Source organism: Hemicordylus capensis, chromosome 1 (genome assembly GCF_027244095.1).
Source record: "Hemicordylus capensis ecotype Gifberg chromosome 1, rHemCap1.1.pri, whole genome shotgun sequence".
Classification (NCBI taxonomy): domain Eukaryota; kingdom Metazoa; phylum Chordata; class Lepidosauria; order Squamata; family Cordylidae; genus Hemicordylus; species Hemicordylus capensis.
In genome coordinates, this window is record NC_069657.1 from 367,905,515 (window position 1) to 367,922,241 (window position 16,727).

The 16,727-nt window shown below is 42.5% G+C and overlaps 1 protein-coding gene across 3 annotated transcripts in view; it reads left to right on the forward strand.

Moving 5' to 3' along the window:
• The window catches only part of FNDC1 (fibronectin type III domain containing 1), a 145,910-nt gene that overhangs the window by 91,714 nt on the left and 37,469 nt on the right, over positions 1–16,727 (forward strand). For all 3 annotated transcript variants that reach the window (XM_053294409.1, XM_053294427.1, XM_053294419.1), the window contains exons 14-15: positions 5,035–5,265; positions 11,641–11,749. In XM_053294409.1, the coding sequence (XP_053150384.1) occupies positions 5,035–5,265; positions 11,641–11,749 (340 nt within the window). The remainder of the gene's footprint in view (positions 1–5,034; positions 5,266–11,640; positions 11,750–16,727) is intronic.

A 16,727-nucleotide genomic window follows, 5' to 3' on the forward strand; every position in this document is an offset into this window, starting at 1 on the left:
ATGATGCCTTTCAGCGTCTTCCTATATCGCTGCTGCCCGATATAGGTGTTTCACATAGTCTGGGAAACATACCAGTGGGGATTTGAACCGGCAACCTTCTGTATGTAGTACTCACAGCTTTATTTCTGTGATTGCTGCAGAAGCATTTAAAAAATAGATATACAGCCATGATCACAAACTGCTAAAGAAAAATATGCTCCCGATCAACATGATATTTTGTCCAAATGACCATGGACACCTGCATGCTCAAGAATAATTATGTAAGTAAAATTGATGGCAAGTTTGACCATATGACTCCAACCATCCCTGCAGAATTTTGGCATTTCTTATTATTAAATAGCTCATTGAAGGGCAATTGCTAAAACTGACCCTGTGGTTACTTGAATATTCCCCTAGCATAACAGGGTCTTCACCCTGAGCAAAGTATTTATGTCTGCTTTTGTAGTGCCTCTCCAGTAATATAGCAAGAATGATCAAGACTCTCTTACATTCAGCTTTGCTGAGCAGCCCTGTAATGGTAGTTGATGCAAACTGAAACCACTCTCTTTCCTGTTGAGAGAACATTCCATGTGGTATGTGGTAGCAAACCCAGGTTTGCTGCTGAGTGACTGCAACTTGCAGCCAACCCTGGCTTTCTGATGAATGTTAAGCCCAAAAAGTCAGCATGGCAATACCAACATGAGGGTGGGGGTGGAAGGAACAGAGGTAAAGGTTAGCAGGTGTACAACTAAATGGAAAACCGTCAGATTAAAGGAATCACTATGGCTGGGTTCACACATAATGGGGACAGTCACACATCTGTTTGTTGAAAGTAGCTGAGCCGAGCCAGAGGTAATGCCTCCTGTCTGTGCCTCCCAGCAAGGCCCTGGACGCTATCTCAGCCTGCCTTGCACTGCACTGCCCTTTGACTGGCAAGTATTCCCTGTGCCAGCCACCTCGCAGCCTTGGTCCCAACTATAAAAGGGGTGAGCTCGCCTGGAATGAAGATCATGAGTTCTGACATAGAACACACATTAGTGGGAACAGCACTTTATTTGGCCAGCCAATTTCAAATCATGGGTACACATCTCAGTTTGATGCCCAGAGTGAACCTCAGGTTCCTGCCTTCATGTGGGCTCAGATGGTCAGTTACTAGTTTTACAAGTAGGTTCTGTGTTATGTGTGAAACTGGCCTGTCTGTTACCAGTGGATCCCACCAGAAATGTGATAGCCTGGGTGAGAATTGTCTCTCATTGCCCTGCAAAATATTTTCTCTCTTACATTGTGTCCTTTCTAAAAACTACAAAATATGGTAGTGGTGGGAGGCGGATCAAACCAGGATATTTGCTTGACAGCACGCCCAATTCTGTACACAGCTTGAAAGAGAAATCAGCAGGAAAGGGAGACATGAGCCCTCTGTTGTTGTTGTTTTAAAAAAAGATGAGGCCCACTGTGTAGCAAATATCAGCGGCAGATTCTTCCTTGAATGGTGCATTGAGAGCCACTTGGAAATCACATAGGCCGGTAGAGGGATTTTTTTAAAAAAAAGAATAGATAATTATCCTTGTAGAAAATGCAGAAACTACCATTGAGTTTGTAGGGTTTCTGTGATGAGAGCTGGTCTATGCAGGAAGAGGGATGTCAATTGTTTTACCATTCCTGCTGTTGCTCTGACAACAAAGCAAACATGATGCTAGAAGGGTCCTTAATCCTTTGCAGTCTCTAGCGGTGGGGATGGGAGTTGGGGGTGATCAGCATCATGAAGCATGTGATGAAAATTACCTATCCCAATGAAAATTACCCCCTGTCCCCAAAACTATTAACACCCAGAGGGAAGTTCCCATAACCATCATCAATAGGATCTTCCCTCCTGGGACTAATGGTTGCTTCAGGGTTTTTATTTTCATTGGGAATGCAGTGAGGAGGGAAGGGGTTAAGTATTCTCCCCACACACAGCAATCTTGAAAATGACTCCCCCCCCCCGCTATTTTACTGTACAAAAGGAAGCTGGAAGGATTAGTGATGCTTCTAACATCACATGTTTTCACCCACACTTTCCCTCTTTTGAAGCTGTTCCCATTTCAAATGGGCCAGTGACTTTAATAGTCTTTTATGGCTGCGCCTCTGTTCTAAAAGTCTACCACTTGGTAATAGAGAAGTGAAGAAGGAATGTACTGAATTTCTTTATTTTCTTAACTCAAACCCAACACATAAAAGAGAGAGAGAAGGAAAACACAGAACCACAAATACTAATTTAAGTGCACAGCACTCTGCATCTTGATATAATTGTTAACAGCTGATTTCCTCTTTGATGAAACAATGCATATTTTTCATTAAAGTTCACTATATGATGGGGAATGAAGCACTCTGCATCTCTACTTTAGGCCTACAAAGAAAACAGTCATTTAAAAAACAAAACCAATAAATAATATTTTTGTGTGACTGTGGTCAGGACAAGACTCATCTCTGGGTTAAGGCTCCATTCCACAAGAAGGAAAGGGGGACAGGAGAATGAAAAGTAGTAGATGACAATTGTTGGAGTTCTCAGCCACAAAGAAAATTCCTCCTATCCTGTGTGAGAAAAAACTCCCAGGAAGCACATTTTGAAATAGGAGGACATGTAATTATCTTCCCTTAGGAAGCTTCTATTGAAATTCTATTGAAATGCATTGGGCATTGTGTTTGAACCAGTACATTTTTATTAGGGTACCACTTTCCCTGCTTCTTGCTTCTAAGGTTTCTTACATGTCTTCTACATAAAGCTATCTGGGCAAGTTATGTGTTATGTGCAAAAGATAGACCCTGGCACGTGTGCAACGTGCTTCCTGTGGACTGCTTATCTGTTCTCAAAAGTGACTTTTCCTGTAGTAAAATCAGGATCTGTTTAGGCAAACTTGACAATAGACTCCACAACCTAAGATGTAATATGCTGGAAGAAAGGGCTAACATAAGCCTCAGCGTGTGCCGCTGCCACACGCAGGCTGCTGGGAACAAGGAACCAGCCACACACGTTCTTTTTGGCAACACAGCACCACGACTGGAATGGTGGTGGGCAGTGGAGGAGCAGGTAAAGGACCTGCGTACCTGCACCTTAAAGCTACCACTTGCCTCTCACCGAAACATTTTGGCTGCCGCAACTCGAATTAGAGGTGCCGAAACTATTTGTGCACATGCCTACTTCAGGGAACACTTACTGACATTATGGTGTATTGACTTAATGTAGCCAGTCAGATTTGGCCATGAGCTGCCATCACTAAGGCAGTTGAATCCATTAAAAGTAAGGACAATGTGTTCTCTGCTTGTCACATGAACAATCCTAGCCAATCAAGGATTGTTCTAACATCCCCCCCCCTTTCACAGCAATCTGAAAAAAGGGATTTTCAATGCTGACAGGTCCCTTTCTTTTGGCACAGCCCTAATATTAAGCCACATTCAACAGCAAGAAGGCATTTTATTCTAATTATTTTCCCTCATGCAGTGACTTATTGGGAGTAGCTAACAGATGACTGAATTCAGAAACCAGTTCACTACAGGGCTAACCACAATATTAGCTAAGATAGAGAAGCAGGAATAGCCGTGACTTGCTGCTGCATGTCAGTGTGTGGTTATCCCTGGCTTCCACCTAGGCTGGCTGTGTGGCGCTTGCTGTGGTCACCTGGACTTTATTTATGTCCCATTTCCTGGCTTATACCTAGTCTCTAAGGCAACTCATTATAAGAGAAAATTAACACACAGTTAACATAAGATTTTTTTTTCCTAGGCAGTGCTGTCTAAGAATTACTGAGGAAATGATGATGTAAAGTGTCCTCTCCCAAATCCAGAATTTTTTATTAAGAGGTTTTTCTGTCCCACCTTTAGCCCTTCAAAGGGCTCTCAAGGCAGCTTACAAAAATAAAGCACTAGATGATTTTGTCCTTAGGAGGCAGGGCATCTCACCTGGACAGCTGGCAGCTCCTGGCTCTTTCCAGGGGCAGAGGTGACTGCAGAAGGCTCTGGGATGGGAGAAATAATGCTGTGAAATGTCCACTCCTTGAGAGAGATCATAATCTCTCTTGCTTTTAATTCCAGTGCAGTGCTTTTTTGCAGTCAAGACCTATGACTAGATGTCCAACTCATTTATGTCAGTTGAATAGCTTTCCTCTCCTTTCACTGACAGTGTCTCTCAGTCATTTGGAATTAGAAAAGGGCTTGAAGTGTCCAAAGTTAAATAGATGACGTGCTGGAAATAACTCCCTGGAGGGCATGCAAGTTAACAAGATAAACTATAGACAGTTGTTCTTATAAACAGTTCATGGCATTCAGGGGGAAAGAGGGAAGAAATTATCCTTCTAGTGGATTCTATTAACTGTAAGTGAACAAACATTTCCAGCAACTAGCAGAAAAAAAACACTTTTCAACATTAAGATATCCTTTTGAGATAACATATTTGCCGCTTAATTCTTCAGCTACGTTTGAGTGAAGTTCTTATTGTTATAAAAAAGAAATACAATGTGGATACAACCATTGCATATACCCATACGTCCTCTAAGTTAGCAACTGAGGTCTAGTCCTGCAGTGTTCCTAAAAGGACCAGAATTAGCTCAATGGCCAATAGTTGCCAATCCTGTAGTGCACAATGTAAATCCTGGATTAGCCAAGACCTGCTTCTGAGATTCATGAACATACACTAATATGTACCAGTTCCTTGTAGTTCTCCATTTGTTTACAGCCTCAGACCATGCCTCAGACCAAGTCACAATGAATATTTGTTGTGCTAGCTGTTTCCACAGCACTAGGTTTTTATGTGAATTTTAATACCACTTCTTGGAGCTTTCCAGATGGCATCAGTTTACAGACTTCAAAATTTTAGCAAATAGTAGGAAAATATACAAGTTCTAAGTCCAGGAAATGAATGTCTAATTTGCAAGGTTTGAAAAACAAATGTATACTCTATTTGGTTTGCAATTTCAATACACTGTGGAAATTTTGTTGAAATGTCAGGATTTTTTCTCCTTAATAATCCATCTATCTACACAGACTTTTAGGCTGAATATTCTCTTTCTGCATCTCTTCCAGCTCCTTATGTGACTTATATAAACAAAGATCCAGCAGCTCCTTGTTCACTGACAGAGGCACTTGAACACTTCCAAGTACAAAGCCTGGATGAACTCATCCCCATTAACCTAAAAGACACAGAGATGCGTCCTCAGAAGGCCCCTCACAACATCACCATCGTAGCTGTAGAAGGCTGCCATTCCTTTGTGATTTTAGACTGGGCTAAACCTATTCAAGGGGATATGGTAACAGGTATGGTACTGCAAACTTTTTCACTATGAGTGTTGGATCAGTTATTAATGGTTGTTTTATCTTATGCCATCTGCACAAAGCAAATTCATTTTGTCCACTGTAAAAGTAAATTCTGCCCAGAGCATGCTAACTTACTACACTTTTTTTTTTAAAGTGGGGATAATGTTTGGAAAATATTTGTCACATATGGCATTCCAGGAAAATATAAAGAGGAAGGTATTGGTGCCAGTGGAAACTCCTCTCCTGAGGCTAATGGCAGCTTCTGGTGCACAATTTAAAAATCACCCCTTTGGCCAATTTCTTTGAAATTTGGGTGGTAGCTTCCTTCCACCCATTGAGCACTACCACCCACAACAACTCACTCTGGGCCATCCTGCTGTCACTCACACAGAGTTGTGTGGCTGCTGAAATCCCCATTATTTCCTATAGGTACAAGCTTAAAGACGCGCAAACTTCAAAAAATTGTTAAAGATCACCCCTTTGGCCAATTTCTCTGAAATATGGGTGATAGCTTCCACTCATTGGGAAATATCACCCATCCCACTGTGGCCACTAAATGGAGGTGTGAATCTCTGAATTTTTTCGGGTCTGAATCCAGGTGATTTGTTTTGTACCTGAATCTGGGCAATTGAGCACACGGGTGATTTGTTCTGTCTACAAATCACCCTAATCAGCTAGATTTGGGTACAAATCATTTTGTACCTGAATCGATTCACACATCCCTACTATCTACTTCAGCACCCTGTTTCACACATGGCCGACCAGATGGGGTGTACATGGATTGATTTTTGAAGTTTGGTTCAAATCTGGGACAAATTTGAACCAAACTGCCAGTCTATGGACAGGTTTGGTTGAACTGGTCACGCAAATGGCCTCTGTGTGCAGAGGCCAGGTCAGTTTTGGAACCCCAATGCTGCGCGGGCAAGCAAACTGCTGGGGAGAGCATCAGACTGGTAAGCACCTTACCTCTACTTTTAAAGGTGCCCTCTCACTGCCCCCACCTTGGAAGCCTTTTAAAGTCAGGATTCCCCTTTGCAAGCATAGCCCCTCAAACTGCCAAACCGGTTTGAAGCAGTCCACGGAACAAGTTCAGTTTGATCGTGGACCAGCCCACTTCTCCTGGAGGCCAGTAGAGTCCCTGATTGAACTGTCAAACCGACCCGGTTCATGGTGGTGTCACGCCCTCGATCTCCGACAGCGAGGAGGAAGGGGAAGCTGTCAACTTTCCTGCTGATTCAGGAGTGTCTGAGGGGCAGAGCCCGGCTGTCAGCGTTCAGGAAACGGCTGTGGTAGATCCAACTAATGATTTAGAGCAGGCACAACAACCTGAGTCAGCAGAAAGCATTAGGGACCAATCCGAAGGAGAGCTATGCAATGAAACACCACTGACTCCACAACAGCGCAGGATCACGAGGCGTAGGACGCAATTAGAGGCTGTTAGGAGGAGCAAACGCCTGTTGCTGAGGGCTGACAAGCCTTGAATTCCTACCAGCTGGGAGCTCTCGGCTTGCTCTGTAAATCACATCTCCAGCCTCCTACTCATTGCTGAGAATCAACATTCGTCAACATTCCTTGGCGACAGTGTTCAGCCAAGCCATATCCGATTTCAGCAGCTCCTCTTGCTTCGTGAACTTCCCTAGCAGCTGGCCAGATCTTGACAGGTGGACCAGTTCCGCAGGGGTTTGTGCATACCCCTATTCTCTCTTACTCTTGCTCCCCTGCAACTGATATTTAGAGGCACCTTGCCTCTGAAGCTGGAGGTGGCCTATAGCCACCAGACTAGTAGCCATTGTTAGACCTGTCCTCTATGAATTTGTATAAGCCCCCTTTAAAGCCATCCAAGTTAGTGGCCATCTTCACATCCCATGGAAGAGATAATTCCGTTGATTAATTATGTGCTATGTGCAAAAGTACTTCCTTTTGTTGGCACTAAATTTCCTGGCCTTCATTTTCATGGGATGACCCCTGGTTCTAGTGTTGTGAGAGAGGGAGAATAATTTTACTCTCTCTACTCCATAACCTTTCTTGTGCCAATTTCTTTGCCTACCACCAGAGTTTTCCAAAGCAATAAGTTTAGGATTGCAGGCTGAAATGGCTGAATGAAAACACTAAATACAGTATTATTCTTAAAGCTAATCTTTATTCTTCTTTTTTCATAAAGAAGACTTTGGGATCAAATTTTTTGCTAGTAATTATGGAACAGCTGAATGAAACAGCAATTAATGTTTCAGGTTCAGGCTTGGATTTTTCAGAAGCTTGAAAAGGCTCCCCCTAATCTTGTACTGAAGGTTCTTTGCACAAGTCATATTGAAACGAAATCTCAGATATCCCTGTCCTTCATTCCATAAAGCCAAAGTTATTAATTCGTGCTTTAAAACTTACTACCAAATTAATGTCCACATGGCTCCCTTCCTTATTTCATTTTTCTCACCTTTGAAAATGGGCCGATCCAAGTTAGTATTGGATTACTGTGTTGATCATTTCCACCTTACTCAAAAGTTCAAGGAAAGCCACCAGGTGCATTGGTTCAAAGCCAGACAAAGAGAAAATAATGTTATGCAGATGCAATGCAGAATGTAAACTGCATTCAAAGCAGATTAATCTAGATTTGCTGAATGAAAAGCATATTCATGTATTTTGTTAAGTCATGAATGTCCTGCCGGACATGAACAGGTGAAGCTCTTGTCAGGTATTGTGTTTTAGTGCATAATCAAAATTGTGGAAATCACTACTGAGGCAAGAAGTTATAATGTGGTGTGAGCTTTCCCATGCTGCCATCACACCTCTCCTCCAAGCTCTCCCGTCTGAACCCAGTATGAACGTAGACTCCTCCCATTAGCAGAACTAGCAGCCCTGTGACTTGTAGCATACATCTTTATTGCATGTGGTTGGGCCCAGGGGCGTAACTATTGTAGGGCAAGGGGAGACAGTTGTCTTGGGGCCCACTGCCTTGAGTGCCCCCCCAGAGGCAAGTCACATGACTGACTCCCCCAGCCACCCACCCGCCTGGGTGTCTGAGTTTCAGTGAGGGGGGGACAATTTTAAACTCTTGTCTCTGGGCCCACTCCAACCTTGCTATGCCCCTGGTTGGGCCAGCAGATGAACTATCATCCTAACCATCCCTAGCAGACTTCTTATCTGTACCCTGCATTTAAGGAGGCCACTACCCAGTTTCACTTTTAAAACAAACACATGTACACACAAAATCGCATACAAGTGTTCAGACACCTGTATGGACATGCAGTGTAATGTCTGAATAGGAGTCTTAGAAGTGCCCAAATCCACTTGAAGAATAAGAAAGCAGTTCTAGAAGTTTTTCTTAAAGGGAAAAGCATGCTGGGCCTGTCTGAGTAATGAAAAATGTCTTAGACTGGCCCTGGCCCCATTATCTTTATTATTGCTGCTACTACAACAACAGATATTTATATACTAGTTCCATCCCCAGATGGGAGCCAGCACTGATGCTGCCCCACCCCTACCACCATGCCCAGGCACCACCCTTTCCCTCCTCGCCACCAGCCTCAGCAATTGGGACACACCCTGTGGGAGCAGTGCAGAATGTGTGGACGGAGGCTAGCTGAGCAGTGAGGGCAGGGCACCCTCCCTGCAGGAGACTGAGCTGGCCACTGCCAGTTCCTGGAGAAGACGAGGTGCTGGTGGTGACTGAGTTTGCCTCTTTTCAAAATTATAACCCACTGCCCTCACCACCCCCATCCCCCTGGAGCAGTCCTCACTGGCCTCTACCTGGCTCCTAATAGTAGAGGCCAGCATAAGAAGGATCCAAATATACTGAGGAGAATTATTGCCCCGCAGCACAATAATACTAGTTATTCCATGCTTTTTTGGACCATGTTTGCTCAGGTTGCTGTTAGGACCCCCATCCTCTGCAATGGCTGCTTTCCCCAGTTTTAAAATGTTATGATCATTCACCCAGATTCCCCGAACCCCAAAGAACCCACACGTTCCCTTGCCCACATATTTTTACCATTAAACAGTGTTTCCAGATATGCAGGTTATGTCTACTTTGCAATTCTTTTTGTTTTTTAATGTAATACTTCCTTCCTTAGCTTTTAGTGCAGGGGCTTAGCATCAAATAGTGCCAAAATATTTCACTTCTGGCTACCAGCTGCATATTTCAGGTAGATGTCATATTGATATGGAAGTTTGCAAATCTACCAGGAGACACAATCTGACTTGTACACAATGAGTGGTCTGTATGTGGCACTCTCCAAAATGACCTCACAATGTCATATTATGTTGTGAAAGTCCCTCAGTAGCTTGTACAGCCTAAATGCTGTAAATGGTGGTTCCCCAAATAGCCACCAGTAACCCCTCCCCAAAGTTTCTTTCTTCCAGATTTAGCTTATTGCATAGGATTTTAATGCTGTTGAAGTGTCCCAAAGACCCCACATGTCATATTGCTTAAATGACACACTGTTCATAAATAAGTTCCTTTCTTTAACTGCCCCTCCCACACACACAGCCTCCCCCAAACAATACCTTCACTCATGCTCTAAAAAGCATGCTCGTGCTTATACTTGTGCGCTGTATAAACTGTAATGACTTTGTACAGTCTTGTATATTATTCTGGCTTTAGAAATGAGGCTTCATGTGCTTATACTTGCTAGAGATGCCCCTGATGAATTTCTGCCTGATGCATCTTTATAAGGCACAGTGCTTCCCCAGAATACCACTTATATATTAAATGTCCAGGCAGAAAATCAGGAGGTCACCAATCCAGCCACAGTGGCTTCCTATAGCTCCACCGGATGGATTTCTGCCTGATGCATTATTATAAGGCACAATTCTTCCCAAAAATGTTGTTAACTATAGTAAATATCCCAGCAGAAATGCAAGACATAGAGGCTCTACACATGATCGGTGTGTAGAACCTAATAGGGTTTGGCAGGGAGAGGGGGTCCACCCTGGTCTCTCCAATCAGCTGCCCACAACACTACTGGCTCTGGCACAAAGCTGGTAGGGGTGGCAGGGATCGGGGGCCACTTGGCCCCTGGAAGTCCCTGGATGCTTTGCATGAGTGTGCAGGGCATTCTGGGGAGACCTCTGATGCCGAGAGGCTTGCTGTTGCCTCCTGGTCGGGGGTCTACTTGCGAGTCGTTGTGGCACAGAGCCATGCCGTGGTGACTCACAATAAACTAAATGGGGTTAGTGGAGCACTCGCTCTGCTAACCTCGTTTGGGGGGGGGAGCAATCAAGCGGGCTAACCACCGGGAGCCACACAGCTCCTGGTGGTTCACATGTGCGGGGGAAACCGGGCTGGGCTCCCTTAGCCCTGTTTCCTCCGCACATTTGAATAGCCTCAGAGTATAGCAATTCTGCATATCATTCTTCCAGGAAACCTCCCCCCACCGCTCCCTCCTGGCTGCTGGCAATACAAGGGCTTTCTTGGCTTTTGATCTAAACAGAGGAAGGAGGAAAGATTGCCAGGTTGGAATTCTTCCTGACTTTGTGCACTATATTAAACTACATGCATCTTAGTGCATGCCAGTTCAGAGCAAGAAGATGGGGAGAACAGCAACATTTCCCATATTTTCATTGCCATGGATAACAAATGGTATCTCTTACCTAATTTGTATGAGATTAGAACCCATGTGGTGATCTTTGCAATAGGCTGCACCATGCTTTTGGGACATGTTCAATGCTGATGCCTTTACATATGGTCAGTGTCTGACATCCTGACTAATGAAGAACCAGTGCAATGGAAACAGCACTGGTGCTTCTGAAAATTTGAATGTACTCAGCTCCATTGCTGACTCAGCAGTGGGGATAGCTTTCAGTGACTTCCTCTTCCCCAGGAAATGTTCTTTGACAACCAAAAATATGTCCCTGAGGGTCACAGAGCCCTCAGGAACATATTTTTAGGTGACACAGTGGGCTTACAGGGAGAGGGGAAGAAGTACACACACACACACACACACACACACACACACACACACACACACACACCACACTCTAGCATCAGTGCAGCATTAGTATGAAATTCTTCTGAAGCTACACTGGTGCCCCACCTGCTGTTGCATTGGTGCTTTGTTAGGCAGGATGTCAGCCAACGCCAGCAAGTGGTTTGCAACTGCCAGTCACTGCTGCAGGGCAGTTGAAAGGGTCTGCAAGTAAGCACTTGCACACTGCTGGCTGAGGTTCCCCACCACCACCTCTGCTGCTGCCTCATGTCAGTTTCTAGTAAGGACAGAATTTCCCCTCCCCTCTGATTGCCCTGTAGCAGCAGCCATGATTTCCAGTTGGAACTGCTTCACTGGGCTGACAGTACTTGTTGTCCTGATGGTTGTTATGATGCTACATTGGATAGTAGGCCTAGTTTATTGTCTGATGTTCTTGTTCTGTTTTCCTTGGCAGGCTATTTAGTTTACAGTGCCTCATACGATGACTTCATCAGGAACAAATGGTCAACCAAGTCTGCAGGAAACACTAATTTGCCCATTGAAAACTTGAAGCCAAATACAAGGTACCAATCTGGTTTGGGATGTATTGTTAATTTTAAATTGTTGTTAGTAGCCTAATGATAACATGGATTACATGGGTAATCCATTATGGTTAGGGATAGAGAAGCATTTCAGGATGCTTCCCTCCATCTGCATATCACCCAGCTAAAGGCTGTCTCTGTAACAGTATAGAGATTTCACTCAGAAACTCCAGTTTGCTTGGATGTCTGTGGCCAATTTCAGGTGGGTGTGCCAGGCTTCACAGTTGGGGAGGCTTCCATTTCCCTGTCAGTGTTTGAGAACTTGTGTGGACTCTTTTGGAGCCCTAGTAGCCCATGTTCCCATGTCTTCAGAGGAGACCTTGTTCCCAGAGGTCTTTGGAGGAGACCTTGCTCTGAACGGTACTGTCATCCAAGACCCAACAGAGAATGACAAGGAGCAGGGCCTTCTCAGTGATGGCACCAGTCCTTTCTGCTTAGAAAAACCCATTGAAGCAGTTCACAGGAATCTTTTAGGTGGCTAGGAAAGCCTTTTTGGTTTTGAAAAGTTTTTTTGAACATCTGGTGGCTGTCAATGGTTGCAGGTGGTGGTCTGACTGATTAATTTTGACTCAGGGTTGACTGAGCCTTCCATCCTTCCGAGGTCGGTAAAATGAGTACCCAGAATGTTGGGGGCAATATGCTAAATCATTGTAAACCGCTTAGAGAGCTCCGGCTATAGAGCGGTATATAAATGTAAGTACTATTGCTATTGCTAGTGCTATTGCTAATTACTTAGTAATTACTGCAATTGTTAAACTTTTAAACAAGTGTTGTTATGCTAGGGTTTTTCTTGCTGCCAAGTGAACTTGTGTGTTTGGTGGGATATGACTTAAATAAATAAATTGCACTGAATCTGGTACTCCATTGAAACTTTGATACCTCTTGGTTGATTGTAGCAGCTTGCTCAGCATTAGGAGCAGCAGGAGGTTTTCACCAGCTTCCAAGCTTCAGATCAACCTGGAGCGGAATACTTGGGTCCAGTCCTACTATCCTTGGGAGAAATCTTAACGAATCCAGAACTGAGATGCATCTGAATAGTCCCCACTTTATTCACTTCTGGGTTAATGCAAAAATAGGATATATACTTGGGCATAAGTCAGCAGCTCATAAGTCATTAATCTGCTCACACAAAAACTGTGACACAAGACTGTGAAATGATGCTTTATATTATGTCCTATTGGGTGTATTAAACTCCATTAAAGATGAATGCCCTTTTCACATCGGTTCCATCAGAGATTACTTCCATCAAGCCAGTCCTTACAAACTGACTGGTTCCCATTATGCACTTTAATAAACAAATAAGGATGTTGGGTATATGGGGTGGGGTAGAGGATTATAATTTTATTTTATTTTTTTTGGCTTAGAAATGTGGCATGCACCATCAGCCAAATATCATTTGTGTTCTTCGAACTTACAGGCTGAAATAACTGCATATCTTCTGACTTAAAAATAGCTCTTCAACCACTGGCAAAATTTACGTTATTGGGCAAACATAAACTGGAAAATTAGGTTAGCCTGAAACCATGTGTTCACGATTATGTGCAGATTGTGAGGAATCTAATTCAGTAAGAGTGAGTTACTCGCAGTCCAATCTTAAAGCGTACTGTGATATTGAACAGCAAATGGAGCATATGTTTATCTCCCAAAAAATGGTTGTTTAGGTTTAAACGAGGGATATATTTTAATATATCCATTCAAATGTTGATCATATAGTGAAATCAATAGTGTTAAAAGCAAAAACAGTCAGATGATCATATAGTGAAATAGTATTAAAAGTAAAAGCAAGCAGTTGCTTCATATTCCCATGCTAAATTCAAGATTTAAGCTTTTATTTATTTTAATTTTATTTATTTATTGTTAAATTTATATATCGCCTTTCATTAAAAATGGCAATAAAAACATTAAGCTAAAAATATAAAACAAATCTAATTTAAAATCTATAAAACACAAACATAAAATCTATACATGAATAAAACACACCGAAGCAGCAATAAAACAATCATGTAAAGGCCTGGATAAAAAGCCAAGATTTAAACAGCTTTCTAGAAACTGTGATGGAGTCCCAGGCACGAATTGCCACTGGGAGAGCATTCCAAAGTCTGGGGGCAGCAACACAGAATGCCCTGTCCCAAGTGCAAAACAGCCGAGCCTCCCTCTCATCATCATTATTGTTGTTGTTGTTTACATAGTCAGACTGGTGTTATTGACTGGTTTGTTTTATCCAGACATCGAGTCCTTCCCAAGGACCTGGGATGGCTGAATTCTATTCTCAATATTGTTGCTTTTGTTATAGATATCGTCACAGAATATAGGCCATTCCCAATAAAGTTGCTTTTTGTAATTGGCTGATGGTGATTTCTGTGGCCCCTATGGTGTTCTTCAAGTTGTTTTGGAATTGCACCTCGGGTGCCAATAACCACTGGGATTATTTTGGTCTTTTTCTGCTACAGTCTTTCAATTTCAATTTGTAGATCTTTGTATTTGGTGATTTTTTTCTATTTCTTTTTCTTCTCTTCTACTATCCCCTGGTATTGCTATGTCGATTATTTTGACTTGTTTTTCTTTCTTCTCGACTACAGTTATATCTGGTGTATTGTGTGTCAGATGTTTGTCTGTTTGTAGTCGGAAGTCCCATAATATTTTTGCATCTTCATTTTCTTCAACTTCTTCAATTTTATGGTCCCACCAATGTTTGGCTACAGGTAGCTTGTATTTTTTGCAGATGTTCCAGTGTATCATCCCTGCTACCTTGTCATGCCTTTGTTTGTAGTCAGTCTGTGCGATCTTTTTACAACAGCTGATTAGGTGGTCCACTGTTTCATCTGCTTCTTTACAAAGGTGGCTGTTTGTGGTGGATTTTTCTACTTTTGCTCTTATTGCATTTGTCCTTGGTGCCTGTTCTTGTGCAGCCAATAGTAGACCCTCTATTTCTTTCTTCAAGTTGCCATCCTTAAGCCATTGCCAGGTCTTGGTGATGTCTGATTTTCCACTTATATTATGCAACTATTGACCATGCAGTGGCTTATTTTTCCATTTTTCTGCTCAGTTCTTGACTTGTTCTTTCTTGTAGGCCTGCTTTGTTTGATTGGTGTTGAATAGTTTCTCGTTATTGACCATTTGAAGTGCATCTTCTTCACTGTCCTTGATATATTCTTCAAGGCCTCTTTTCTCCTCCTGTACTGTTTGATGGATTTGCAGCATTCCTCTTCCATCTGAGCTGTGAGGGAGGTATAGCCTATCTACATCACTGCGGGGGTGCAGAGCATGATTGATGGTCATTATTTTCCTGGTTTTATGATCTAGCGTCTCTAGCTCTGCCTGGGTCCAGTCTATGATTCCTGCAGTGTATCTGATAACAGCTATAGCCCAGGTGTTTATGGCTTGTATGGTGTTCCCGCCATTGAGTTTGGACTTTAGGGTTTTTCTAACTCTCCTAATGTGTTCACTTCCAATTTTTCTTTTAACTTCAGCGTGTGTGATGTTATCAGCCTGGAGAATGCCCAAGTATTTGTAATGTTTTTTCTCTTCCAGGGTCTTGATGTTGCTTCCATTGGGCAGTTCTATTCCTTCTATTTTTTTTATTTTTTCCTCTGTTCATTATTAATGCAGCACACTTGTCTAGTCCAAACTCCATTGCTATATCGCTACTGAATATACGGACAGTGTTTAGCAGTTCTTCGATTTCTGACTGGGACTTTCCATACAAATTCAGATCGTCCATGTACAGCAGATGGTTGATTTTACTTGATGTTTTAGATGTTTGGTATCCGAGGCCTGTTTTGTTTAGTATTTGTGAAAGTGGAGTCATGGCGATTACAAACAACAGAGGGGTAGTGAGTCCCCTTGGAAAATACCTCTTCTAATGCTAACCTGTCCAAGTGTCTCGCCATTGATTGTTAACTGTGTACTCCACATGCTCATTGCTTTTTAAAATAAATATCTGAATGTTTTTGCTGACACCTGTTGTTTCTAAACATTTTAGTATCCATGTGTGAGGCAATGAATCGAAGGCCTTCTTGTAGTCAATCCATGCAACACTTAGATTTGTTTTTCTTCTCTTGCAATTTTCTAAAATCATTTTGTCAGTCAGCAGCTGGTCTTTTGTGCCTCTGGTGTTCGGGCAATTTCCTTTCTGCTCAACTGGAAGCTGCTTAATAGTTAATAAGTGTTGCATCACTTCATCTGCTATTATTCCAGTTAATAATTTGAACATGGTTGGCAGGCAGGTTATTGGTCTATAATTACTTGGAACTGCACCTTTTTCTGGGTCTTTCATTATGAGATGAGTTTTCCCAGTTGTTAGCTATTGTTCAATATCACCTCCTTGCAAAATGTGATTGAACTGTTTTGATAGTTGTTTATGAAGGCTTGTTAGGTGTTTAAACCAAAAGCCGTGCAGTTCATCGTCGCCTGGTGCAGTCCAATTTTTTATTTTCTTTGCTCTTTTATTCTGGTCTTATTAGACCTTGCATTTGTTGGTTACATTTTTCGATCTCCTTCACCCAGCCTGCTTTCTTATTATAATCTATTGGATTGTCCCATAGTTTCCCCCAGAATTGCACTGTTTCTTCTTTATTTGATATTTCTATGTTACTTGCAGTTTCTCCTTCTATGCTTTGGTAGAAATGTCTCTGATTCGACTGTTTGGTGTTTTCATTCTTCAGCTTCTTGTCTTTCATATCTTTCAATTTACTAGCATCTGATCTAAGCCTGGCGATTTTATTTTCTAATCTAATCTTCCATTTAGGTGATTTACTACTTTCTTTTTTGACAGGTCCACTGATCTTATATCCGAGCTCTTGTGTTGTTATTGTTGCTGCACTGTACATTAGTTGGTTTGTTTCTTGCAAATTATTGGTTGTTATTTCTGCAAGTGCAGCATTGACATCTTTTAATGCCTGAGCAAGTTGGTTTTGGGCAACAGTTTTTAGAGCTGGAAGTCGAACCCTGGTGGTTGTTT